We start from the raw sequence: 27,500 nt of genomic DNA, 5'->3' as shown, positions 1-27,500 counted from the left end.
TTGACTGATCATGGCTGCCTTTCACACTCTCTCTCACTCTTTCTAAACATACCTCCCTCCTCGTTTTCCTCTGGCTGTCACCAGCACCCCCACCCCACCCCAGGCTTGGTCCCGCAGGGTATTAGTTCCTGGTGCCCCGGCCCAGCAGAGAGCCATCGGTCTACAGATGTAAACACAGATCTGACTGTCTCTGAGGACCACACGGAGCAGGTTAGAAGGACACAAATGTGCAGGCCAACATTTAACACATTTAAGTCCTGTTTACAAACCTACGCAAACCAGCACCACGCACAGACGGACGGACAGAGGGACGGACGCGCGCGCACGCACACACACACACACACACACACACACACACACACACACACACACACACACACACAGTCAGAACCAGGTCTTGTAGTGATTATCTCTGCCGAGGCTGAGAGCGATGTGCAGATGGTTTGCAGAGTTCGAGCAGAGCCAGGTCTGTGAGTGTGTACAGTATGTGTATTTGCGTGTGTGCCACTAGAGTTTGTGTGCGTGTGTGTGGTGTGTACATGTGTATTACTGGCACTGCTACCCTTCAATCAAAACCGGTGGCCATCTTGAGTCTGTCATGGGAAAATCACCCAATGAGAGAGACAGAGAATAACACAAAACCAGCCAGAACAACCAAAAACTCTTTCTTTCCCTCTCTCTCTCTCTCTCTCTCTCTCTCTCTCCATCTATCCACTCTCGTTCACTCTGTGTCTTCCCTTTGTCTTGGCTTCGTTGAAGTCTCTGAACTTTCTTTCTCTCCCTCTTTCTCCTTCACTCTCTTTCTTTTTCCGCCGCTCTCCCTCCTCTGACTGCTTCCTCGTCTCTTAACTCTCTTTGGGGCGAATCTGTGAGGACAGAGAGGGAGAGAGAGAGAGTGAATGAATGAATGAATAGTTTAATGACCACACGACCTAGGTCGGTGGAATTTGTTGTCGGTACAGCTCAAACAGCAGTGTCAAAAAACATACACACATTGTACATGACTATTACATGGACATGAACACACATAACCACAAGACAAGACAAGAACATATTTACAATTTACAATTTATACAGTGCAGTGCAGTGAGAGAGATAGGAGAGGTACAATGGGGTCAGGGGTAAAGATAAAAACATTACTGAGGACTGTCCAAATACCCCTCCTACCCCTCCTCCTCTTCCTCTCTCGGAGCACACAAAGCCTCTGTTCCAGAGCTCCAGAGACGTGTAGGTAGGCCAGCTCTGAGGGAGCATGGTCCCAGGACGTGCCACTGGAGTGAACAATCGCCTGCAGCTGCTGAGAAAACTCGTTTCTGTTTCTAGTTGGAGCTGGTAATGGGCAGCACTACCCACTTGGAGCAGCTGTGGACGGCTCCCAGTGTTCGCCATCTGTGGGTGGCATCGCTCTGTGCCATTGGCACACTGAGAAAGCTATGGAAGAGATATTCACCCACTGTTGAAGAAAAGATGTGTGGTGTTATATATCTAAAAAAAAAAAAAAAAAAAGAAGAGAGAGTTGACATCGAAATGGCCATCTGCGTGCTTCGAAGTGTGAAAAGGGCTGGCACAGGACAGCGGCTGGCGCAGAGACGGCCCGGTATTGTGGTGCTTTGGGTCGCAGCTCAATATGTCTGGCTCCACAGATACGGATTCGTTTGGACATTTGTGCTGCTTTTCTTCACTAAAAGAGTGCCTTCAGCCTTCCCCAGAATGATGATCTTATCCACAAAACACTTCTTTCTATTAAAAACGGCACAAGACCATATGACCACCATGTGCTTTAACACAAACAACAGTAGGAGAATATAATTGTAATATAGCTCTAGGTATGATAAAAAGGGTAAACAGCTATGCTGGTGAGTAGATGGCCCCCAGGTGTGTACTGCCATACCATTCTAATGGTTCCCACACACACACACACACACACACACACACACACACACACACACACACACACACACACACTCACTCACACACTAATGAAACATGGTCATCACCACACAGCGTGGAGCTCTGTGTTCACGTAAAGACGTGACGTGGGTGAGAGAGGCATTTCTCCTGCGGCCAGTTTACCAGCCCTCTCATAACCAGCTGGACTACGATCGTGTAAGCAGGTGTGTAGGTTTGAGTGTGTGTGAGTGTGTGTGAGTGTTTACCTAAAGAAGATGATGTGTGTATCTGTCCTGCGTGCGTGCGTGCGTGCGTGCGTGCGAAGCCCTGGGGCAGTTCGGTTCACAACACAAGCCCAACAGCAGCATCATAAAGGCAAAGATCCTGCAGGGCAGCAGTGGCCTTTAACTACCAATAAAATGAAAATGGTGAATATGATATTCCCTTAAGGTGGAGCAGCTGTGTCTGTATCTCTGGTTGTCCTATTGTAGGGGAACAGGAGAGTGGAAACTCTGAGCTAAAGGGCCAGGAGTGGGCCACTGGAACATGGGGAGAACCAACTCCAATGCAAACACTGTTCTCTCGTCTCCTCTTTTCTATTCAGCCATGCTCTTCTCTCCTCCTTTCACTTCTTCTATCCTGTCCTGTCATCTCCTCCTCCTCTTCTTCCTTCCCCTCCCCTCCCCTCCCCTCCCTGTCCCGTCTCCTTTTCTCCTCTCTCCTCCCTCCCCTCCCTTCGCCTCCTCTTCTCAGGACAGTGAGGCAGTGACAGCGTTTTGCTTTTGTCACCCCTCTCAGCAGCCACAGCCAGATCTGTGACATTAAGTCAACCATGATTAGACCTCACAGTTAAATGTGTGATGACAAGATGAGTTATTGATGAAAAGCCAAGCCTGAGGAACATAGAGGCTTCTGGAGCCTCTTCAAGGATACTGTGCCTCCCTCTCCTTTCCTCTCCTCTCTACAAACAAACACAGCCACAGAGCGCTACAGTGATGAGTTGGTAGAAGCAGACAAACCAGTAGCATTGTGAAGCATCAACTTGTTTGTTTCACTAAGTCATGCTATTTGAAGTTCCCCTCTATACAAAGAGTTTGGAGCGTCTTTTCTAAAGTCCTAAAAGCCCTATTCCAAATGTCTGGTCAGTCCATGAGTGACTTAACTCAGTTTGTTAGCCAAAAGCCATAGCGCTGGCAATAAACATTTACTGCTAGGCTGATGATGGAATGTTTTCTCTGTCTGTCATGTGTGACTCCTGGTCAAAACGAGGGAAAGAGGTTCTGTCACATTCACATACAGACGCAAGCACACACACTCCTGGACCAAAAGAGGATGAGAGGTTCTGTCACATTTACACACGCGTGCGTACGCACACATACACGCACGCACACGCACACACACACACACACACACACACACACACACACACACACACACCTTTCTTCTGTTTGTATACATGCCGTCACCGTTGTGTTGTGGCCAAAGTGGACCAGTGGTCATTGTATGGTTTACGACAGCTACTATGTAAATGAGATGATCCATGTCTGACGTCATTTGTCTATAGAGCCAACTACGTGGCTATTTGGACGACACATCCAGTCTCATTTCACTGCTCCTCTGTACGCTCCGAGGGTAAACACCTACGACGGTGTATATGGGATGGGGGGGCGGGGCTATTACCCCACACAAAGTAGATCCCTGAAAGGGAACATTTATGACGTTTGATTTTCCCGTTCACTAATACCCAGGGTATGAGAGCTTAGAAAGAATAAGCTCTGATTCAAGACACCGCAGGAGAGGGAGCCTGTATGAAGAGACTGATCGTTCTATGACAGTGGTGTATATTTCTCATGCGTGGTTGCTATTTCTGGTTCCAAGTGTTGCTGTTCCAACCGCACTTAAAAGGACTAACTTGGGGATTGGCTAATGACCTTTAACGTCGACGGCGATGTTGCAGAGCTAGTAAACACATCTGAGGCGAGAAGTGGGTGGAGAAACTAAACAGCAGACATTTTTATACTTTAGTGAGCCAAATAATGAGGAGAGGTGCCTCTTAAACCAGTAGTAAAAACAAAAAACTAAGTACGGCCTGCTTTTACGTTGCAAGGGGAGAGAATACTCACTACTGTAAAGACAAGAGCAGGGCTCGTAGTCTGACACAGACCAGTGAAGATTGTAACATGGACAGAGCGCCAGAGGACGTTATGGGGACCTTAATGTCCAGACCGTACCTCTTCCTCTGCGACGTCTCCGGGGTTGGTTTCTTGGAGACCGGGTCGGGCGGCCTTAGGTGACGGAAGCGGCGCTTACGGCAAGGCGCCACGTCGGTGATGTCGTCCATCGGGCTGTGGCGAGGCGTTTCTGAGGGGAGAAGGAGAACACACCGGAGTCAATCGGATCCCCCCTCCCTACAGGTCTGTGAACCTACATGAAAATACCAGGTGGACACACCAGTTACAAGAACAGGTCCATGGGAACCCATTGACGTTGAGAGGGGACACGCGCACCTTTCTTAAAAGAGTGCCGCAGCTACTGTACCATGAGTGGAGTGTGTTTCTGAGCAAGACTTGGCTACGAGTCATTCCTCTGCCGTTTTAAACCACACATGGAACAGAGCTCGAAGCTGCCCCCCAACCACATCTGGTGGACACTTCTGTCCCCCTCCGGTCAGTCCGGGGAGGGCTTGTGTACCTCTCCTGTCTTCACGTCTCTAATTCACCCCCTTCCTCCCTCCCTCCCTCCTTCCTTCCCTCCCTCCCTCCCTCCCTCCGTCCTTAAAGAGGGGCATAGCAGAACCGACACATGCTACAAAGAGAGGAGCAGGTGTATCTCCATCCTCTTTTCAGCACGTCTGATGGATGGGGGGAGAGGGAAGTATCCAGATGGAGGGAGGGTGGAGGGAGAAGGAGAGGAGAACATGTGGTGTGCGTCCCAATAGTCTGAAATGTCCTGACCTCCCCTGCTGGCCTCCTATGATCCCCTGTCTCAATCGATAGGTGAAAGCAATAGGTTGTGTGTACACCAGGTATTGGCTTTCACCTATCCAGTTCCGTCACATTAGTGACTACAGCTCCCCACAGTCACATTCACAGTGTAGCAGATGACGTATGTCAAAGCAGTCTGTAAAAATAGTCTGTTAAACTGAATGGCCTCATTCATCACATTGTCTAAACAGGCTGGTACAACCATAACAAGGCTAAGGAAGGAGACAAGAGTTTTTGAGACTCACACACACACAAGCATGAGCGCGTGCGCACACTCGCGCACACACACAAACACACACATCCAGGTCACTATGAACCACAGTCAACGGTTAACAACGTACAAGTGACACAGCTGGGCCTTGGGCTAGCTGCCAAGACACAACCAGACTGACAGAGCTAATAAACTTGTCAAGTGTGTTATACACACACCACACACACCCACACACACCCACACACACACACACACCAAGCCACCCCCCCAACTAATCCCACCCACCCATCCACACTCGATATAAGTGAAAACATAATCACTTTGCCCTTTCCCCATCCCCCTCCCCCATGTCCTGACTGGCAACACACCAATCATCTGACTCATTGTCGTGGCAACAAAAACAACACAGGAACCTGCAAGTTTTTGCCCATCAATCACAGCACGCAGCTGGGGTAAAGAGAGAGGCCCCGACCCCAATACACCCACCCCAGGGGTACCCTCCCACCAACCTCGCCCAGCCACGGCACACTAAACCTGGGCAGACAGGCGGAGAGAGGGAGCTCGTACTTACTAGCCTATCCCAGCTAAAGAACCCTCTGTATGGGGCAGAGGGTCAGACAATGTCCGTCTGATCGGAGGGCTGGGAGTGAACGAGCCACTGTGAATCCAAAAAGCAGAATCCCGAATAGGCCCAACACTCTAGGACACTGTGTGGAGATCTGAAAGGGTTGGATAGGCATAAGCAATATGGATTCCAGCTAGTCCGTCAGAGGGCAAGGTGAACTTCCAAAGCAATCATCAGCTGGGCCTCCCCCTCCTCCAGCCCTCTCTGCTTGTGCTCAGAGGTGTTTTCAGATGTCGGGTCAGAGAGACCCCACACTCATGGATTCCATAATCACCCCATGATGTCGTCATCAGTGTTGCCTGGGAAATAATAAAACCGACCACCGACGGAATCCCAAGAGTCACAATGCATACACACACACACACACACATACATACATCTCCATGACAACCAAAAAGTCCCGACAGACCGGTCATACCTTGAGGTTGACCTCACATGGAATACAGAACGATTTTCACCATGACATGAGGAGAGATGACCATCATGATCAAAAGTGACCGCACGGATGCACACACACACACACACACACACACACACACACACACACACTGTAGATTAGGGGTGTAACGGATCACGGATAATCCGTGATCCGTTCGGATCGCCCTCCACGGTTCGGAACGCATGTGTACCGCGGATCAATAGCAAAAAAAAAAAAACTTTTTTTTTTTTCTTTCCTAACACCAGGGGAGCCACCCCTCCTAAATTTCGTTGTTTGGTACCTGTACTGTAGCAATGACAATAAAGACCATTCATTCATTCAAATGTAACCGGTAGAAAAACAATCATGTGCGCTTTATTCTCACTCTCTGCATGTGTACTGAGTTGACAACAACATTCATTCACTCATCTCTGTCCCAATTATATCACGTCATATCACCCGCTAAGCAGCCTGGGTGATTGTGTAAACACACAAAAAAAGTACTCTGTTACTTTGCAGCAGTGATGTTATATATATGTTGTTATATATATATGTTGTTATATATAGATGTTATATATATGTGATATATATATCAGTTTTGACATCTTGAATGTTGTTTTTTTGTTTCACACATTAAAAGTGGTGTTTTTACAGAATTCAAGGAAAATTTTGTTTTTATTAAAAAATATATATGTTTTGTGTTGATCCGAAAAATGATCCGATCCGTGACTCAAAATCCGTGACACGATCCGATCCGTGAGTTAGGTGATCCGTTACACCCCTACTGTAGATTAGATGAGGATTAAACTGTTTGACAAGCTAACATACTGGACACAGAGGAGCATTCTGGGGTGATTCGGTTGTTAAGTCTGACGTCAAACGTGACGGTCCAAACCAGAAATTCCCTGCACCATAATACCAGTGTACTACAGCGGTAGAATGACAGTTCAATCGTTTTTTAGATTCAGATCTATTCATACAATAAGGGACACAGCACTTTCCCGTTTTTCCCATATTTGTCAGCGTCTTTGAGCCTCGGAAAAGCGCTATATATAAATATAATGAATTATTATTATTACTGAGGCATTTCGAAGACAGCGCCTCAGCCAACTTTGGACCTGGAAACACGTCAGGACATAACAACCGAATAGGGGGACCGTTATCATTCCTACAGCCCCCCTTCCTCCCAGCAGGGTAGTACAGCCTGCGTTTGACAGATGGGACACAGAGGAGTGGGATGCTGGCTGTAGTTTCACACGGGCGGATATGACTCCAGAGCTGGTGGGGGAAATTGAGCAACAGCAAAGCTACACACACACACACACACACACACACACACACACACACACGCAACAGGAAAGCTACACATTCCCTCGCACCAACCCTCACACACACACACACACACACACACACACACACACACACACACACACACACACACAGGGAGGGAATGCGTAGCTTTGCTGTTGCTCAACTTCCCCTCTGGCTCTGGAGTCATAAGCGTATGGGGGGGGGGGGGGGTTAAAGGGGGGTTGTAATCTATGATCATTACCCTGGGCGGGGGCTGTAGCTTTAGATGCAGGACCTGCCTGCTCTTCCTCCTGCTCTTCATCCGTACTGGCTCCGTAGGCAGCATCCTCCTCCTCCTCGTCTGACGCTCTGTTCTCTCCTACAGCCTCCCCACGTCTCTCTCCTGCTGTCCCCCTAGAGGGGAGAGACCAGAGAGACACACACACACACAGGCCCAATCTCAAACGTTTTTCCTTGACCTCTGGCGTCCTCACGTCCTATCTCCTCACCTGCTTCTCAGAACACATCAGAGGACACGTTCCGAGGGGGTGAGGCAAGGATAGAGGACACAAGGAATCAAGGAAAGACTGTTTTAGATCCGGCCACAGGCTTTACACACACACACACACACACACACACACACACACACACACACACTCCATCACACAATAACAATATCACCTATGGATATCACAAGATTACCACAGCGGATGGGATGGGATGGACGTCAAAAGCTATTGGGCAATGATTGGGCAACGACTTCCCCATATTCACAGAAGGATATGAGTGGTCTTCCGGTGAAACCTAGGCAGGGGTCAACCAAGGTCAGAGTAAAGAATGTGCAATAACACTATGTGCAATAACACTATGTGCAATATGACAACCCTAGTCGTTTTATCTGTACAGTATAGTATAGTGGATAGTGTACATAGCCTTTATTTATGTAAACCAGCTCCTTTCCCTTCTTGTTTTTTTAGTTTTTTTTTTCTTTCCTAGCACCAGGGGAGCCACCCCTCCCAAATGTCGTTGTTTGGTACCTGTACTATAGCAATGACAATAAAGACCATTCATTCATAAATACTTTTTGTGTATTTGTGTTCTGCAAAGTTACTGCAAACAGCCAGTTGGGGATTATTGTTACTATCCCATATTTGACCAGGTGAGTTGATTGAGAACACATTGTGGTTTGCAGCAATGACGTGAGGAAGAATAGCAGTCACGGGATGAGAGGGAGGCAAATGGAAAATGGCAGGGTGTATTTAAAAAAAATACATTTTAATGACTTAATGCAATTACAAAGCCGAATACAATTACACTGACCCCTAATATTGGCCTACTACAAATCAATTTAGACTGCAGGGCCTGCAGGATGTGTATATATACAGTATGTGATGCTCATTAGGTCATTAGTATACTCTGTGGATCACAGCTGAGCCGAGCCAGCCAGGTAATGCAGGCCTGCTAGGCTAGGCTAGGCTAGCTCCTCAATAGGAAATACTGTAATGGTCCCAACTGAAACACCATGGTCTGTCCTCAATATGGCTTCTGCTGGGTCACGTACTGTGGAAGGGTTTGGTGGAGATGAATAGCTGCAGGGAGTGTGTTTGTGCTGGTGGCTGACCTCCCTCTCTCCCTCTCTGGGGACAAACAGAGGGTTGTACGGTGTCTGGGGTGGATACCTGGTCTCCTGGTCTAGGCGTGTGATGCTCTCCTGGAGACTGCGGATCTTGGCTTTCTTCTCGTTGAGCACCAGGACGAAACGAGAGTACAACTCTTCCTCCAGAGCCTCTTTACCGCCAGCATAGCGCTCCAGCCTACACACGCACACGCACGCACACACACATGCACACACACACATTATAGAAGGATAATATAAGCAATAATCTAATACTCCAGCTCTGACGCTTTCTTCCCTCCTGCAAGGCTGTTGTTGCCAGGGAACCTAGACAAAGCTCCCTCCACAGAAACACAATGCCTCTCTATTCTAAATCAGTCTCAATCAGGGAAGTGAAGCTACAGTAGAGGGACTGATTAGAAACACATGGACTCATTCAAGGTGATGGGAGCTGCCCTCAAAAATTACTTGGGAGGGATTCCCTTATTGTGTGTGTGTGTGTGTGTGTGTGTGTGTGTGTGTGTGTGTGTGTGTGTGTGTGTGTGTGTGTGTGTGTGTGTGTGTGATTGATCTTTGCCTCTGTGTTGAGCTATGTGGTGTGTGCGTCAGTGAGGCCTCCTTTCAGCACGCTGGGTGTGTTCCAGACACAGACACACACACACACACACACACACACACACAAACACACACTCTCTGGTTGGTATGACATCAACTCAAAGGTCTAAGTGATGTGCAGTGGCGGGCTGGCAGCCCCTCCCTGTAGAGTTATGAGGATAGAGTAATGGCTCAGAGAGAGGAAACAGGCTTTTGGTAATGGATTGAGTGGAAAGGGGTCTGCACTGGTGTGAGAGTGTGTGTGTGTGTGTGTGTGTGTGTGTGTGTGTGTGTGTGTGTGTGTATGTTTGTGTGTGTGTGTGTGACCTGAATGCACAGTTCTTTCAGTCTGTCTCTGAGTTTGGTGGTGTTTACTACCATAGTGATTGTGCTCTACTTGGTGTGTGTGTGTGTGTGTGTGTTATTTTTTATTTTATTTTTTTACTTTTTATTTATGAACATTTTCGCTTTAGGTACAAGAAACTCACAAACAAACAGAGCTTCTTTACAAGAAAAACACAATAGTATAAAAAACCAAAACAAATATGAGGTCATGGGATGGTCAATGTGTTAATGCTTTTGACGCAGCCCATGGGACACTTGTCTCTGGTGTGTTTGCTTGCGTGCAAGATCTTTCAGTTGTGTGTGTGTGTGCTTTCTTACTGTTCAGTGATGTGTTGCTGCTCTTCTCTGAGTCTCTGGTTCTCCTCCTGTAGACTTCGGTTGCGGTTCTCTAAGATAGTTCCACGTTCTAGGCCGTGACTCAGTAATGCTTTTACCTCCTCCACTGGCTCCGAAACAGCACACAACAACACAGAACTCAGCCTGAACTGTGGAAGAGGGAGAGGAAGAGAGAGAGAGAGAGAGAGAGAGAGAGAGAGAGAGAGAGAGAGAGAGAGAGAGAGAGAGAGAGAGAGAGAGAGATAGGGAGAGTTTAAATGGCTGCCTTTGACCATCTTTCCCAACTTTAGAACAGTTGTCTTGCTTGACTGCTGCAACAACATTGGTTTGACATTCAGATCGACTGTTGGTACAGTAGATTGCCAGTGCGATGATTGTTGTCCCTATTGTCGGGGCATAAAGGTTTCAGTATGGTCTTAAAATGATAAAATGGGATGTCATAGATGCCAAATGTATGTTTTTAGATACCAACATTCCCCAACTTCCTCCCACTCCCTTCCACTTCCCCCCCACGGGGACCCTGCTGTCTCTAACACCTGGAGAGATGTCTCCACACTCAGATAACAGACAGGACTGGCACTGTGACCTCTGACCTCCCATGCTACCAGCTCCACAAATAGATGACTCTGAGAAGGAAGGAACGCAGGGCTGTGTGTGTGTGTGTGTGTGTGTGTGTGTGTGTGTGTGTGTGTGTGCGCGTGTGTGTGTTGTCACTGGAAAGACTGGACAGGCTCTGATAAGACTAATGAGTTTGACCAACAGTGAGAATGTGCTGGTGGACATGACTGGAGCACACAGCCCTACTGCCAGTGCCAGCCTTACTGACTTCTCCATTACTTCATTCCCTCTGAGTAACATTAAGAAAATAACCCCAGACTAAACATCAGCCTAAAATACTATTAAACATGGAAACACCACTTCCATCCCTCTAGTCTAAAACTAGTCTGGTCATTTATTACTCAGCCAATAAGCCAACATAAAGCTTTCAATTACACTAGTTGGCCGGATAAGACTTGGGCAGTCACTTGACTGGCCGGTAACAGTTGGCCGATAACTATTTGGCCCAAACACTATTGACTGGTGTGGTGATTGATCCCCACTGAGTTGGCTAGGAAATGTTGATTCGGGCAGAAGTTCCAGAAGTCGTCATAGAGATGCTACTGTTTCAGTCTCTCTCTCTCTCGCTCTCTCTCTCTGACTCAGTGATTAAGTGATTGACTATACAAGGTATTTGAGGAGCTACCTCACCTATTGTAAATTAAGTTGGCAACTATGATCTCTTTTGACTCTCTCACTTGTACTCTTTTTCATACTCCCACTACACTAGTGCTATAGTGCTGAAAAACATTAACTTCTCCCCAGCCCTGGTGTAAATGGGTCCATATGCCGATTCTGTAGGTGATCATTGTCAAGGCAGGCGCCTCAGGAGGGAAGATCTGTGGTATCCCGGAGTGGTTTAGTCCTGTGGTGCTACACAAAGCCACACACGCTGTGGTTCACACTCATCGAGGCCTGAGAGACATTAGACTGTTCAAAGTCAACCTCACAGGGCGAAAGCGGGTTGGGGGGGTAGAGAGAGAGAGAGAGAGAGGGGGGGGGGGGGTAAAAGAGGAGAGAGCAACAATACTGTATTAAGAAACAAACTATATGAATAGTAGAATTGTTCATTCGAAAGGAAAATCAAATGAGGGGTTGTGCAATATCAAAGCATTGAAATACTAGTGGACAATTGTGGCCTTCAGTCATGTTATTGGCTATCATAATACAACTGTTTTATTGTGAAATACATGTGTTTCATTGGTATGATCAAGGCGATAAGCTAAGTGGGAACAAACCTAAATGTGGCATTCATTTAGAGTAAACCATAAATCACATCTCCTTCTTTGTGTATGTAAACAACAGCAACCGATACAGTCCTAAGTGTCTCCATGTTTCCTGCTGTATGGTGTTGCTTCAGAGATGCTATTAGGAGTGAATGACCAGTCATACAACTGGGAACCCTCTCTCTTGTGAGTAATATATCTGTTACGTCCCTCGTCTTGTACGCGTCTGGATACTCTCTCATGTGTTTTGTGTTCCCGTCTATGTCTCCACCTCTCACTCTTGCTCAATACAGGTGTCCGTCCACAATTGGCCTGTCATTCTCATCCATCATCATTCACGCACCTGTTCCGGACCAATCAACCATCCGCCCGTCTATTTAAAGCCCCTCCTCTCCTCTGTTCGGGAATCATTGTCGTCTGTTGGGTTTTGTTTGGTGTCTATTGTTGAAAGTGATTTAGCCAAGCCACTTGCATTGATGGCTGTTTCTTGTTTTGGTTTTTACTATACATGGTATAGTGTTTGGTTTTTAATGCGCAGGGACGAGGGGATACTTTGCATCACGTAGCCGCATCTTTATTATAAACATTAGGCTAGGAATGGTGCCCCCCATGAGTTTTTAGTAGATATTGTGTGGTTAGGTAGCTAGGACCTTCTTTCTTTTAAGTTATTTTCTTTGGCACCGTTCACAGTCCCCTTGTGGCGATCATGTTTGTACAAAAAATATTCTTGCATTTTAGTCCTGGTTCATAGCATTTGTGTTACAATGCACCTACATTCAGCATGCTCCCTGTATCATGTTACGCCCTTATTTTACTCTAGACAGAAGGGTAGTAACTCTATGATTCTCTATGACTAATACATTTCCCTTTTTTTTTTTTTTTACTGTTGAGCAAGATAATCCAGAGTGCACATTTTCCTCCGTGTGGATGCATCATAGTGCACTTGTGAAATCGCTCTTCAAAACTTTCATTTCTTAAACAGTGAAATCTATTCATTTCCCTTTTCTCTGTAAGACATGCGCTCCGATTTCCATTCTGTCATTATTACCATGGCAACAAAGCAGACGTGTTTTGTCCGGTGTGTGCAGGCGCGCACGTGGGCACAATTGCTTCAGTCACCGAGCTGTTTTGTGATGTTTACTACCATAGTGATTGTGCTCTATTAATAATATGAGAATATCAAAGCACGGTTGAAGATATTCCTCAGAGACCCTGACGTTAAACCTGGGAAGGAGCAAACCTGATGACGAGGAACATGCTGGTTGAAATGCTGCTGTTCTGTCTCGAGCTTCAGACTCTATTCACGAGCAGCAAACCTTAAACAGGCATGTACAGAACCACCTCTCTTTCGCTCTGTAGATAAACACGCAGGGCAGGCTCATGGTGATGTGATCCAATAGAGCTATCAGGGGACACAATGAAATGTGTCCAATCACACTGCTGACCTCAGACATGTTTATTTCTACAGGAACTAATCTATTGAGTCAGTGACAAGACACTAATCCCATAGATGACATCACCAATACAACAGCTATGGGAAGGCATGTCTAGAGTTACAAATGCAACAACACCACTCCTTCTGCCAGATCAGAGGCAGTGAGTCAAGCCCCTGACCCCCACATGAGTGACGATAGCTAGGCGTAAATCTGTTTGAGTGTGTGTCTTTCCCCCCCGAGCCAGCTGGGGGGCGCCACTTACCGAGATGTCCTTCTGCACCTTCTCAAAGGCAAGGGTTACGTTGGAGCCTGGGCCGGGCCTACGGGGCGTCAGGGTGAAGCTGTATTCTGTATTGGAGGGTCCTGACCCGGTCAGAGCTTGTTGTAGGTCCTGGACATACTTTTCCCTCTGCATCTCCAGTTCCCCAGCCTCACTGCACACAGCATCCTCACTCACTATGGACAGAGAGACGGAAGGGTGCAAGGAAGTTGGTGCAAGGTCAGATGGGAGGGGGATTAACCAGGGACGCAGGTGAGATTGTCAAACAGGTTGAGGTCAGTGAGAAGTGCCATCGTCTCCGCTCTTGGTACACTATCCATCACAGACAGGTGTGTGTTTGTGTGTGTGTGTGTGTGTGTGTGTGTGTGTGTATAATGGTGAGGTGTATGTAGTGGTCAGATGTGCATTAACCCTCTCCTTTCCAAGCGGCCTTTCTATCACACAGCAGGAGACAGGGAGTGTGTGTCTGTAATGTATGTCTTTAGCTTATGGGTGGTGTGTGTGTGTGAGAGAGAGAGTGTATGTCCATGTGTGTGTGAGTGTGTGTGTTTACCTTCTCCTCTCCAGGCATCCTGTCCATCAGTCAACATTAACAGGAAGCCAGAGCCTAAATCCCGACCTGTCCACTCCACACGCAGGAAGTAGAAATGTTCAGGCTCTGAGGAGATGCGCACCTCCCGCACAGTCACATGCATCACAACACAAACACCTGCAAATACAGAAAACACTCATCTCAGAAATTAGGCCTACTCCATCCCACACACCCTACCTCTCTAAACACCTCATCCACCTCTACACTTCATGGCAATATGTGACAGCCAGCTTTCTACAACAATTTCTACAACAGCATGTTTGGATACTGGATTCTGATTGGCTAGCAACAGTGGGTGGTAAATATCTCAACAACCCACTGTTCAGACCGCATTTCCAGTATCAATGCGCCTCCCAATCAATCTGATTAGGAACACCTGTGCTGACCTACAATGCAATGGTTCATCTTGTTTATGGGACTATATTCTGTGGCGGAAGGATATATGTATTCTGAAACTATTAATGATTGTAAATACATGAAATTAATGTTACAACTGTGTATTTATTTTTTATATTATGTGGTGGCTGTTGTAGAAAAGCTATTTACCATTCGAGGGTGGGGGTTGTGGACTCATTTACCACTGTACAGGGTTTTCCAGCAGTCGGCTTCGCCTCGTGCCACAACCCTGTACCAGTGGTATATGAGTCCACAACCCCCTTCCTCTCATGGTAAATTGCTTCCGTTGACACCCTCGCTAGTCAAGCCAAAACATTGCAATGCAATGGATTTGGTGAGTAATCGCCACTACTCTACACTAACTAGGTAGTAGTGGGGATTACTCACTGAATCCATTGCAATATTTTGGCTTGACTAGCGAGTGTGTCATTGATTTTCAACAACGTTGAAATCTGTTCATATTTTTCAGAATAAAAGTTTGAACAGTCCATCAGAAGCTTGTTCTCGGTTTCACCAGCTGCTGTCACATGTGAATGGTTAAATGTCAAATTGCAAGTCATTGGTATAGATCAGAGAGATAACTGTCAGGTTCCACAGTGTGATCATTAAGTTCGGTGGAGCGTGGCCGGGGTGGTCCAGTGGTACACTGGCCTACAGTGCACACATACAGTCATGTGAAATGTGTTTTAAGAAATATGGACATATCAATATTTGGTCTTTTTTCAAACAATATCTATAGATAGATAACGGTGATATAATTTAACCAAAAACAATGAAAATGTAACGTTGTTATCATGTAGCCTATTTAACAAAAAATTAACAAAGAAGCTAATTCCTACTGAGGAAGAAGTTAGGACACTCATAGCTGGTATTGCCCCCTTTGGCTGAAATAACATAAATTAGACGTTTCCTATAACTGTCTACCAGTCTCTGACATCGACTGGAAGGTTTTTCTCACTCCACCATGCAGAATTCTTTCAGCTGTGTGACATTGTCTTGCATGCACAGCCCGTTTTAAATCACCCCACAGCATCTGAGTAGTATTAAGATCCGGGCTTTGACTTTCCATTTTTGCCATTCAAGAACTCCATTTATTACTTTTCTTTGCCATTCCTTGGTGGATTTAATGGAATGTTTTGTCATGTTGCATGGTCCACATCCGCTTCAGCTTCAATTCTTGGACGGATGGTCTCACATTGTCCTCAAGCGCCCTCTGAGACAATAAAGAATTGATAGTGGATTCTGTGATGGTGAGCTGGCCAGGCGCTGCTGCAGCAAAGCAGCCCCAAACATGACATTTCCACCCCCATGCTTCAGTCTTTTGTTATACCCTCTCCTCCTTACTTTCCTGTCTTTCTTCACTATCTTTATAAATTACAGTGAAAAATATAAGAGTGGGACTGCCCCACAAAACAGAAGAAAAAAAAACAACGACGACAGTACAGGCCTGCCATTGCACTTGAGACATTCTTATATTTTCCTGGCAACCTGGACAGACTGCTGTGTGGGAGCTCCATCTGACACCAGCCAAACTGTGAAACACGCTGCTGCCTCCTCTGGACTTGGACATGTCAGCAAACGAGCACCACACAGACACATTGAAACTTCACAAACACAAGAACAACGAGCCTGCTCTTTCACGTGTCCTTGTTTAGACAATACAGTTGTTTGGTTTACATGATGGCTACGCCTCGGCACCAGCAACAGTAGCAGTGACAAAGACTATACAGTGGGGAAAATAAGTTAACACATCAACAATGTTTTAATTTCCATTGCAGCTATTCACATGAAATAGACCAGAGATTGGTATTAGCTAACTCAATAAAATTAATTACACAGCTAAAGAAAGAAATAAAAAAGTGATGTGCAATTACTTGAAAGGGGAATGACACAGGAAAGAAGTATTGAACACTAACTGAAATGTATTTAATACTTGGTGGAGAAGCCCTTGTTTCTAATGACAGCTTCAAGACGCTTCCTGTATTCACCACTGGTGAATCTTGATCTTCAGTTCCTTCCACACATGTTCTACTGGATTTAAGTCTGGTGATTGACTAGGCCTGTCCAACACCTTTATTTTCTTCCTCTTAAACCAATTGAGAGTCTGCAGTATGTTTTGGATCGTTGTCCTGCTGGAAGCTCATCCTCATCATCCTCGTGGATGGCAACAGATTCTTCAAGAATTTCCCAGTACATGGCTCCATTCATCTTCCCTTCGATAATGTGGATGCCACCAGTACCATGTGAAGAAAAACAGCCCCATACCATGATGCTTCCACCTCAGAACTTCACTGTAGGTGAAATCCGTCGGTAACCAGTGCCAACTATGCTGCTCAACAGTGTGAAGGACTTGGGAGAGCTTTTTGCTTCTACCCATCATGAGGGGTATCTTGCAGGAAAGCTTGGTGACAACTGATTTGTTTACTTGCATTCAGAAGTGGAAAACCCTTTTTCAAAGAGTGGAAGTACTTACCCACCAACATGCACTAACTAACCCAGCTGAGCTGATTCTAGTTAGCACAGGTAGGAGAACTCATTAGTGCCATTTGGTTTAGTGCTTTTTCTTACTGTGTTCAATACTTTTTTCTTGTCATTCCATTTTATTGCACATAGCTTTTTTTTATGGATTGGAATACAATTTATTTTTGCTGTGTAGTTTTATTGAGTTAATAATAATATCTGGTCTACATTTCATGTGAATAGCTGCGATAGAAATATTGAATGAAAACATTGTTTGTGTGATGAATAGCTACTTATTTCCCCCACTGTATCTAGGCTAATTCACCCCCCCAGGCTGACAGTGCTGGGAGATCTGGGGTGGCTACAGTAAGAGCCACTAATGTGATGCATGGTGTTTGCAGGGGGGGGGGGGGGGACAAACACAATGATGACAGTGGAGTGGAGGGAATGAAGGAGCCGTACAGTGGTGGGGTAGCGGATCTGTGAACCATCAGCAGGACCCCACTGGACTTATGAAAGCCAGCTAGCCACCAGCGGCCCTAGGGAAATACAGAGGGGTCTAACTAAGTAGCTACAGAGCCCATACAACCATAGAGAGCCCATACAACCATGGATTCTGTATGTTGCTGAACACAACATGCATTATGTTACAAGCGTAGAATCGTAATGTCAGTCTCAGTCTGCCATATATAGCCTTGTTATGTAAAACATAGGCCTACTTTACAGCATTGCTCAACATTAGGGTTAGTTAGAAAGGGGGAATCCGCCTATCCTCATACTAAGGCTGTACTTGGTAAGTGATGATCACAGAGATTCTAGTTGCCCATCGTGGTAAAGCACTGTAACCTCTTATTTCCTATAAGTACAGAGCTGAGAGAGGGAAGACATTTGAACACACATCAGTTACCTACAGTTATACTAATGACCAGTCACACAGTAGCATGCCTCACAACGCAGTGCCCTACAGTTACACCAGCTCAGACACAGGCCTAGTAGTAGGGTTACCTCACCTTAACACCTGCTCTATCACATTCTCTCTCTTCTCACCTCCAGAATCGATGTCTCCACCATCCTGGGTAGAGGTTCTATTAGCTCAGCTTGCGATCAGCTTGCCCCGCCCGTGCAAATATTACCTGGCTTAGATCGGTAGTCTATGGGCAAAACCTCATTCTTCCTCCACCACCACAACCACAGAGCGCAATACAATAACTTTGATGTCACAGACATGTGGATCAAGTGGTGGTCGACCATCCATAGACTGTGATGAACATGCACGCTCTAAGTGTTGTCCAACCCACCCATCCGAACCAAGAAAAGCCATTCATTAGTCCCCAGTAACACCTGCACCACCTGTGTTATGGTTTGTGCCATCTGCCATACAGACCAATAATGACAGACACATGGGCTGCGGGTAGGACAGGGAGAGAGCATAGGCTCTCCCTTTCTCACTCACTCACTCACACACACTCACACTCACACTCACACTCACACTCACACTCACACTCACACACACACACACACACACACACACACACACACACACTCTCACACACACACACACACACACACACACACACACACACACACACACACACTCACACACACACACACACACACACACACACACACACACACACTCACACACTCACACACTCACACTCACACACAGTGACAGTATCAATGTGGCTACAGTTACCTGCATGACAAGGAATTCATTACGGCATTCAGCCATTATAGACCACAGGATAAACCTCACAGAACTCACCAGTCACCACTGCCTTGCTTTACATCCAGATAGCTACGTAACGTTGTTTGTAAACAGTCAGAGCTTGACCAGAGCGACAGCACATGGCCATCATCATGCATACGATGCATACAGTCCTCATCTTACCTCAAAAGGGTCTGTTTTTTAAATAATTTCTTCCGGTATTCGTGCGTGGGCTTAAATGGAGCATTTACAAATGTATAACCGGTGGAACATTATTGTTTGGCCAGTCACCGGCACCGCTGGTTACTCCTCCGCTGTTGTGGTTCCTTGCTCTGTACACGTCATTATTGGGCGACTGTAGTGACGGAAGTGTGAGGTGGCAAGCCAAGCCAACAACACTAGGCTCGCTTCGAAATGGTGAGTTGTTTATTTAAAGATAAGTTTTCGGTATCAGCTTTTAGTCTAGCCAGATGTATTCACTAAACAACCATAGTGTCGAACAAGTCATCTTCACGAAGCTGTTACTGCTCATCGTGTGCGCTTGTCAACCCAGCTACAAGTTGTTGTTAGCTAGCTAGCCAGCTAGGTAACTTAGCTAATAGCCATGCAATGAATGAATGAATGCCATAAATGGGATGGAATACAAATACCTAAAGTATATGGTTTCATTTAAGGCATCTATTGCCATCTGGATCCATGTCCGACAATACAGTTCTGCATCTCTGCAGCTCTGACTGCATTCATTCATTGTCTAAATGTTTTGTTTATCTTAACCAGAAAGTGTCCACAGGTAATGCCATGGTCAGAGTTTTATAGAACACTTGTTTTTGTCAGGACAGGTGTGGTGTTTAACTATCTAGCTCATGGGCATCACTGAAGCCTATATGCCTAACGTGGCAACCTGATTATAAAACTTAAACCCCTCCAATAGCCTACATATTTTTGCCTTCACCAACCTGTACATTTATGACAGAACTGACCCCTATGTTTTAGCCAATGTAATGTATCTGTTTCCTCTTCTCTTCTCAGTCGGCCATTTTCAACTTCCAGAGTCTGCTGACGGTGATTCTGCTGCTCATCTGTACCTGTGCCTACCTGCGTGCGATGTTCCCAAGTCTGCTCGACAAGAACAAGACCGGGTATGCTCTCACTTAACATGAAGCAATAACACTTTGGTGTCAAGCAGTGCACCATGTAGTGAATGTGGTGTGAGATTAGACTCTGAAGTAACATAGCCTGCTCTGCGGTGCTACTGTAGCATACACAGTTGTACATTGTTCTCGGTGGAGGGATGCTATCACCAGAAAGAAAAAGAAAAGAAAAAACGTTTCCCAACTGTTTTCATTCCTTTTTGTCTAAGTGAGGCAAAGGCAACAAGCTGTGTGCCACATGTTTGAGTGAGGGAAATGAAAGGATTACTGAGAGCCCATGATCTGAGTTCTGCAAACAGACACTCTCTCCAAGACAAATTACCCTGACGCTGCCAGGGCATTTAAGTGCTGGTGTTAGACACACACACACACACACACACACACACACACACACACACACACACACAGAGCCCCCCCACGGCCCTGGACAATGGAGGCCTGTGTGTTTATGTTTGTGCGTGTGTGTGTTGATTTGTTTAGAAGCCAGAGGACTTCCCAGTTAGATTTTAGGCTAGAGAGACCCAGTGGGGTATAAAGTTGCTCTGAGCGAAATATAGTCAGTTACCCACCAATTGCTGACTGATACCCATTGTTTATAAGAACCACTGGGTCAGTTTGATGGTAGAGATACGGACCTTCAATGAATAGATTATATTTAATCCCTGTACCTCTTAGGAGGTGTGTGTGTGTGTGTGTGTGTGTGTGTGTGTGTGTGTGTGTGTGTGTGTGTGTGTGTGTGTGTCTCGACAGGGCACTCTTCTGTTTGTCAAGGGAAGCGGGAAATGAGACTGTTGAAAGATGTTCTTTTTTTTGGTCTCTCTAATAGCTGTCTCTCTGGTTGTAAAGTAGGTAGACTCCCAGAGGAGAGCTTATACAGTGCTGCCTACAGGGCCACACTCTAACCTCTAACCCCTGAGTCTTTAGACAGAGACTAACTGATCGAAGAATAGTAGTGTTTAGAGGAGAAGAATAGTAGTGTTGGTTGAGACAGACAGACAAACAGACAGACTAGAGAGTGAGGCATTATCGTCATGGAGTCGATATTCAACAAGATGGATGAGAGTCTCTTTACTTTGATCCACATTAAATGTTTTTCGACACACACATTACAATCAAGTGACATTTATCATTTTGAAAATAGCAGGTGTAATTAGTAGTGTGTGTGTGTGGTGTGTGTGTGTATGGTTCTGTAGGTTGTGTGTGTGTGTGTACATGTGCGTATGCGTGAGTGTGTATCGTTCTGTTTATATATTGTGTATAGACAATGCATGCTTATTGTTGAGTAGTTGTGTTTTCAAACACCATAAGTCAGTGTCAGCTGTCAGCTGTCTTGGTCACTCAAGGCCACTTCAGGCTTTCTGTGTCTCTGTCTCAGAGAGGCCACTTCCTAGCCTGTCTTAGTTGCTCACTGTTCCCTGAGCCCCTAATCTTGGGGCATTGCAGGCATTCTCTGGCTGCAGAAAGTGGCTCTCGTCAAAAGTAGCCCTGTATTTACAGCTTGCAGTAGCCACCTCCTCTCTCCCTCTGCTAAGGGAAGGAAGTGAAATTAACTGTCTTATCCCCCTAATCGTCCCCATCTGATAGACAGAGGATACACACACACACACACACACACACACACACACAGGCCTAATTTCCGCCGACCAGTTCAGATGAAGGCTAATGAGCTAATTGGTTGCCTCTAGCATCATCTTCCTGCACCATTCAGTCATGGGTGGGTAATGAACTGATCTGGACCCTCTGGTGTGTGTGCTGTGTTGGCTGCTCCCCCCCTGAATGTCCAGGTTCCCCACTGACCTCTCTCTATTAATTTTTCTTTTCTCTCACCCTTCTCTCTCTCTCTAGTCTTCTTCTGCATGTTTTTGTCAAAACATATTGATGATTTATTTAACAGCTTATGCTTCTTTTATTTTTCAGCTTATTCGGTATCTTCTGGAAATGTGCCAGAATAGGTAAGCTACTTATGATTATTTGTATTTATTTATTTATAGACATCGACAATCGTTGTTCCATGTATTGGTGTCGGTGTGATGTGTTTTGTTCTGGGGGGGGTAATGAAAACATTGGACATGGTTAATTTGTATTGGTTGTCACTGATCTGACAGGATTGTTGAAATGTCCAATCAGAGTGTCATGTGTTCACACCTCTGTCCTGTGTTCTCTGATGCCGTAGGGGAGAGGAAAAGCCCGTATGTGGCGGTGTGCTGTGCCGTCATGGCCGTCACCATCCTATTCTCGGACTAGCGGCCCGCCTTCAAAGGACTGTTTGATTCCTAGTGCAGAATGTGACGGAGTCATCTTCCTGATCCCAAACGTACCCCCTAACCCCCACCGTGAGATGCTTCATGTAGATCTGAAAGAATTGGATAGGAGTTAGAAATGTGGTAATAGGCCCACTGTGCCCCTCTGATGGACTAGGTAAACCTAGATTGCTTATACCAATCCAATGCTCTCAGATCTACAGGAGGTGTGGAGTGGTGGGGTGGAGGCTAGGGGTTGGTTTTAGGATTGGGTTATCCAGGAGCATCAGCAACGCAACTCTTGGGAGACCCAACACAGGACACCTCCTTATGCTGAGTCAGCCTGTGTAAAGTTGGGAGTTGGAGGTGCTGACGGTGTGCCGAAGACACCCCACTGGAGCAGAACACACACGGCCCCAGCTCTCTGCCTGCTTCTGGACCTAATATCCATCTCCCCTGGAGGCTCAATCAGTCCATTTGGCCTCCTGGACCCTTCTACAAACAATGACTGTTGTTGTTTTTGTTGTTGTTATTGTTGTCGTCCTTTGTAGTATGTCTGTAGGCATTGCCATGTTTCCCACAGCAGTGTGGTCTTAAGTAAGTCCATGTGGAGATGATGGACTGCACTGCAGATGAGTAGAAGTCGGAGAGCAGTATTTGATTAGTTGTCAGTATCGTGTATTTCTGTATATAAATGACTCTGGGTGATACTATTGTACAGTGTCCCAGCTGTGCCTTGCTTTGAGACTCTGTTCATTGTTGATGTACAATTGAGTGGGTTCAGCCCAGGCAGTATGTCCAGGATATATTTGACAAAGATGATTATCCCAAATATTCGGAAATGTTTCTGTATTTTCCTTAAAAAAGAGGTTGCCAGTCATTGGCCCTGCATTGTGAAAGACACTAAGTTTTAAGTGCAGTGGTTTCAATAACTTTTAAACGTGTCATTAAAGACCAGCTGAATGAGATTTATGTGTGTTTGACTTGTTGCCTCTGAATACAGCAGTGGGGAAATCTCTAAAACAGTTTTAAGATGCCGAGTAATAAGCCAAACCACAATTATAATGGCCACAAACACACACACATACTGGAGCATCACCTTAAGCCAAGGCAGTAGCTTGGATAGAATAATGAATTCATTTACAAGCAGAGATAGTAGTTCATCCTTGTAGACCTCAGAGGGACTGGCGATAGAGTAGGTCAACAAATGAACTGTCTCCAGGGCCTGGGTCATTTATTAGAATTGGCAGATTTCAAATGAGACTCCCATGAGCCAAATGGGAATCGAGGGAATTTATGCCCTTTTTCTTAATCCAAACACAGACACTGGAGGAGGATTATCTCCTGTCGCTCTCCTCTGCTGGATTGCAAATCGAATCCAGCCCCTCGCCACTCCTGTTGATCCACAGTAGCATGGCCAACCAGCCAATTATAAGATGACACTACTGTATATTGCTTATGGCTATCCAATCCTCCCAGATCTTCAGAGTCATTTATGTGAATTAGGTCACATTGATTTGGTCAATAAAGAAAGGTCCCACCTGTGTTTGATTGAGAATGTGACCTCTAGTCAGAGTGCCACACAGCGGTTGTTCCAAACCATGTCTGCCTTGTAACCCACCTAAAGCCTTTAGCATCCTCTGGTGACGCATCAGATAAACAAAACCATCTTTCCCAGCAACCCAGAGCATGGCCAGAGGGCCTGAACAGACAGAACAACCTTATTACTGTAAATCTAACAGGGCCTCTGGGAGGCTGATCTCCTCCTCTCTGCTCAGTCACCAAAGGAAACACTTCACTTTCATCTTCTCTGCTTAGGGGATTCTTCCTCTGTCTCTCCTCCTAAACCCTAAACTCTCTACCTAATAGCTACACACACACACACGTAACTCCTGCAGTAATGGCTTCCAGCTTGTAGGTAATGAGCATTTCCTGTTAGAATGATCCGTCAACGTTAGGTCAGGTCTTCTTCTCAAGTCTTTACACGGGGTCAACAGCTTCACTTATCTGATCACTATAATCACTTATCTGATCTGATCTGTATATTCTCGATTGAGCTGTGTCCAATGTATCCACCCTATTGCTTTCAGCCAAAATAACTGGCCCAAAAATGTTTAGGGATGAGAAAATGGTTCAACAAGGTTTAGACCTTGACTACAGTATATGGATATTTACACTCTGGATGATGAGGACTGACTTATATGTACTTTTCCACATAGTTAAAATCAAGGATAATATTGATGTTTCATAGTATTCCATGGAAGATTCCCTGGAATATTCCCTGCTTGCCGGTGATGAAACACGTATCCATTCCAGAGTTAGGGGAACAGCTCAGGACTAAGATCAAGAACAACAGGACCATGCTATTGAGGCGGAGAGAGCCAGAACAGAACCAGGACAGAACCGAGCCAAGGCCACAAGTATGCTCTGAGGATAAATGAAGGATAAATTCTGGTGGCATTAATGATCTTGTTTGTCCAGTGGGTTCAGACCCACTGTTTCGTTTTAGAGTGATGGGCACTGATGGTACTAGTGCTAGTGCCAGCGGTGTGTGAGTGTGTGCTTGTTAGTGAATTAAGTGTGTGTTTATCCCCATTCCCCATTAGAGTGATGGCCTCTCTCAATGACAGCATTGGAGTCAGCTTTTGGCACACTAAAGCTGGTAACTTAAGTCCTGAGAAAGCCTCATGACACACACACGCACACGCACGCACACACACACACACACACACACACACACACACACACACACACACTCACTCACACACACACGGCACAAAGACAAAGATCTGTAAAGAGAGATTTGTGGTGAGTGTGAAATCTTGCGTAAGCTCTGTAACCTAGACTAACATCATAACTTCTCAGGAAGTAATGCTAGAAACAGCTTCAGTAACAGCACCTCTCGCCAGACCCTGATATGTGCTGTTTATGTGACCCAACGGAGACTAGCAGTGATCCAGGCGCAGTGCTGGAATCACTAACTATTAGGGTTGGGCAATATCCAGATCATACCTTCTTACCTTCCTGGCAAAATACCCTGGTATCCAATAGTATTGGTTACCAGGCCAACCTTATTAACTATAGAGCCAGGAGTAGCACAACACTACTGCAACACCATAGTTAAGCGCTTCTCTTAGTGTGAAACTCACTCTGTGTACGGTGGACAGACAGAAAGACAGGAGGAAAGAATCATTTTCCTCGTCCCACTCATACATAAACATCCTGATATTAGATTAGGCTCATGACAGTGCTCTTGCGGCCTCATCTGAAGGGTTTAACAAGAAGAGCACCTCATGGCTTGAGGCAACAAAGTCTGGAAACGAGCCTAACTGCAGCACCCCTGGTTCCATTTCCAAAACAATTTAGTGGGAAACTCTATGAAACCTGACCGACTCTTAAACAGGAACAGGAGAAGCCAATGTATTTTATCTTCACAGCAAGTTTCTGTTAGCAGCACTCAGTGTCTATGTGTCCCATAATCAACCTGTTTTTTTTCTCTGCTGGGGTCTGGAGCAGCCTGAGGCCTTCTCTTCCCCAGCAGTCCTGTTAGCTAACACTAGCTGACACCCCCCTAAAGCTTACACTCCCTGAACACTTGGTAATGCTTTCACAATGTTCACCCAAGACTACTGCAGTATAACGGCCCATCTACGTTAGGTCAAGATGATTTCCTCAAAAGGGTCCTGTGAAGTTTGGAACGGTCAGCAAAAATGGAGAGCCCTATAACCCTCTATCTCTGTCCCTCTCCACTCTCATCCTCACCCCGGTCTCTCTTGATCCTCTTCTCTCACACACGGGGGCCAGTTAAAACAAAGTCCATAAAGTTAAATGGTGAAGTTCATTAAGACTGACCTAGTTTCTCAGGGATTGAAAGAGCATGGGATAACTCTGCCCTCAGTTCAGCTAAAGCAACATGGTTACACATGTCTCCCTGCAGAAAAAAGCTACCAACTCTACTGTACAATAGGGATTTATTTACTGTATTTATATATGTTTGTACGTACTGTATGTATGTATGTATGTATCAGGGAAGTCTGGTTTCATGCATTCCGTTTCATGCATTACAATGAGCCTGTCCTCTGATTTCCACCTCCACCAGCCTCCCCTGGTATGTATGTATGTCTGTATCTCAGTATATCTGTATGTATGTATGTATGTATGTATGTATGTACTCCATGTATGTATTTATTTTGGGTAGTAGCTGTCAGTGCTTTCTTGACAGGGATATTTGTGTATGTCGAATACACCTGATGTAGTTGTTGTGGTTGGAAACTAACTGGACTGTCCTCTTCACACCCCACTACCCCTCTTCATCCCCCACTATCCCTCTGTACAGTTCCTCTACTGTTAATCAGAAAGTAATCCTTCCTTCCTCTAGCATTTTGACTGCCAATGGCACCTGGTCGTAGCATAGATCTTTCCTTCCACGATGTCTGATAGATGATTCACTTATTTTAGACAAATACTTGTTGTAAGTCGCTTGGGATAAAAGCGTCTGGTAATTGTCAAAAATGTAATGTAATGTAGTTGATTATAGGTTACTCAGCCATTCTGAAAGCTTATCCATTTGATCAAGGCTAGGAAAATAACCCCTAACATGTGCATCGGTTGGTTCACATAAACATGGGCAACAGAGTGACAGAGAAAGACAATGTCAGTGACAGAGGGACACCCCCCCCCCCGCCCCGCCCCCCCTGCCCCCCCCCCCATCTCTGCTTCTCTTAAATTGAAACCAGGAGATTTGACAGTGAATGGACCCTCTGTGCTTTTGTTATGGACCCCTTACACACAAAACCCCCTGTGGATGAAACGTTTGGGTGAGTTGCGTAATCAACATCAGGACGATGAGAGCTCACTGGCTGGCAGTGTGCTCTTGCCTGGCTCAGGCCCTGGTCCCTGTGGGCCGTCGTTTCACTCCTCCACACTGAGAATGTATGAGCCCCTATGAAACCCAGCAGCACTGGGCCTGTTGGGGGTCTCCTCCAGGACTCTACGCTGGCTCTGATTGGCTGGCTCTGAACCAACCTGGCTGTTTGATGATAGGGACACTGAGAGCCAGAGAAAGATGAGGCTGGAAAAGAGCTTCAAGCTGTCTCCAATGCATGC

General features: G+C 45.9%; 2 protein-coding genes across 2 annotated transcripts in view; one reads left to right on the top strand and one right to left on the bottom strand.

The window, feature by feature from the left end:
• Positions 1-19,323, bottom strand: part of xrcc4 (X-ray repair complementing defective repair in Chinese hamster cells 4) — a 22,051-nt gene extending 2,728 nt beyond the window's left edge. Inside the window, exons 1-7 of the mRNA XM_080528017.1 lie at positions 19,187-19,323; positions 14,401-14,556; positions 13,830-14,023; positions 10,291-10,457; positions 9,098-9,232; positions 7,681-7,832; positions 4,122-4,251 (exon numbers count right to left, since the gene is read on the bottom strand). Coding sequence (XP_080384143.1) covers positions 4,122-4,251; positions 7,681-7,832; positions 9,098-9,232; positions 10,291-10,457; positions 13,830-14,023; positions 14,401-14,542 — 920 coding nt within the window. The 5' untranslated portion in view covers positions 14,543-14,556; positions 19,187-19,323. The remainder of the gene's footprint in view (positions 1-4,121; positions 4,252-7,680; positions 7,833-9,097; positions 9,233-10,290; positions 10,458-13,829; positions 14,024-14,400; positions 14,557-19,186) is intronic.
• Positions 19,324-19,367: 44 nt separating this feature from the next.
• Positions 19,368-23,347, top strand: tmem167a (transmembrane protein 167A). Its single transcript, XM_080528519.1, has 4 exons — positions 19,368-19,420; positions 20,033-20,142; positions 22,072-22,106; positions 22,328-23,347. Exons 1-4 carry the CDS (start codon positions 19,418-19,420, stop codon positions 22,396-22,398), a joined length of 219 nt encoding a protein of 72 aa, XP_080384645.1. The 5' UTR covers positions 19,368-19,417; the 3' UTR covers positions 22,399-23,347.
• Positions 23,348-27,500: the final 4,153 nt, after the last annotated feature.

Source organism: Nansenia antarctica (genome assembly GCF_963989245.1).
Source record: "Nansenia antarctica genome assembly, chromosome: 4".
In the NCBI taxonomy this organism is placed as follows: domain Eukaryota; kingdom Metazoa; phylum Chordata; class Actinopteri; order Argentiniformes; family Microstomatidae; genus Nansenia; species Nansenia antarctica.
This window is presented reverse-complemented; position numbering and strand designations above follow the sequence as displayed.

Excerpts from the sequence above, each read along its gene's own strand:
- tmem167a (XM_080528519.1), top strand. Across the intron at positions 20,143-22,071 it reads CTCGACAAGAACAAGACCGG|CTTATTCGGTATCTTCTGGA; the intron begins GTATGCTCTCAC and ends TTTATTTTTCAG. Across the intron at positions 22,107-22,327 it reads CTGGAAATGTGCCAGAATAG|GGGAGAGGAAAAGCCCGTAT; the intron begins GTAAGCTACTTA and ends CTGATGCCGTAG.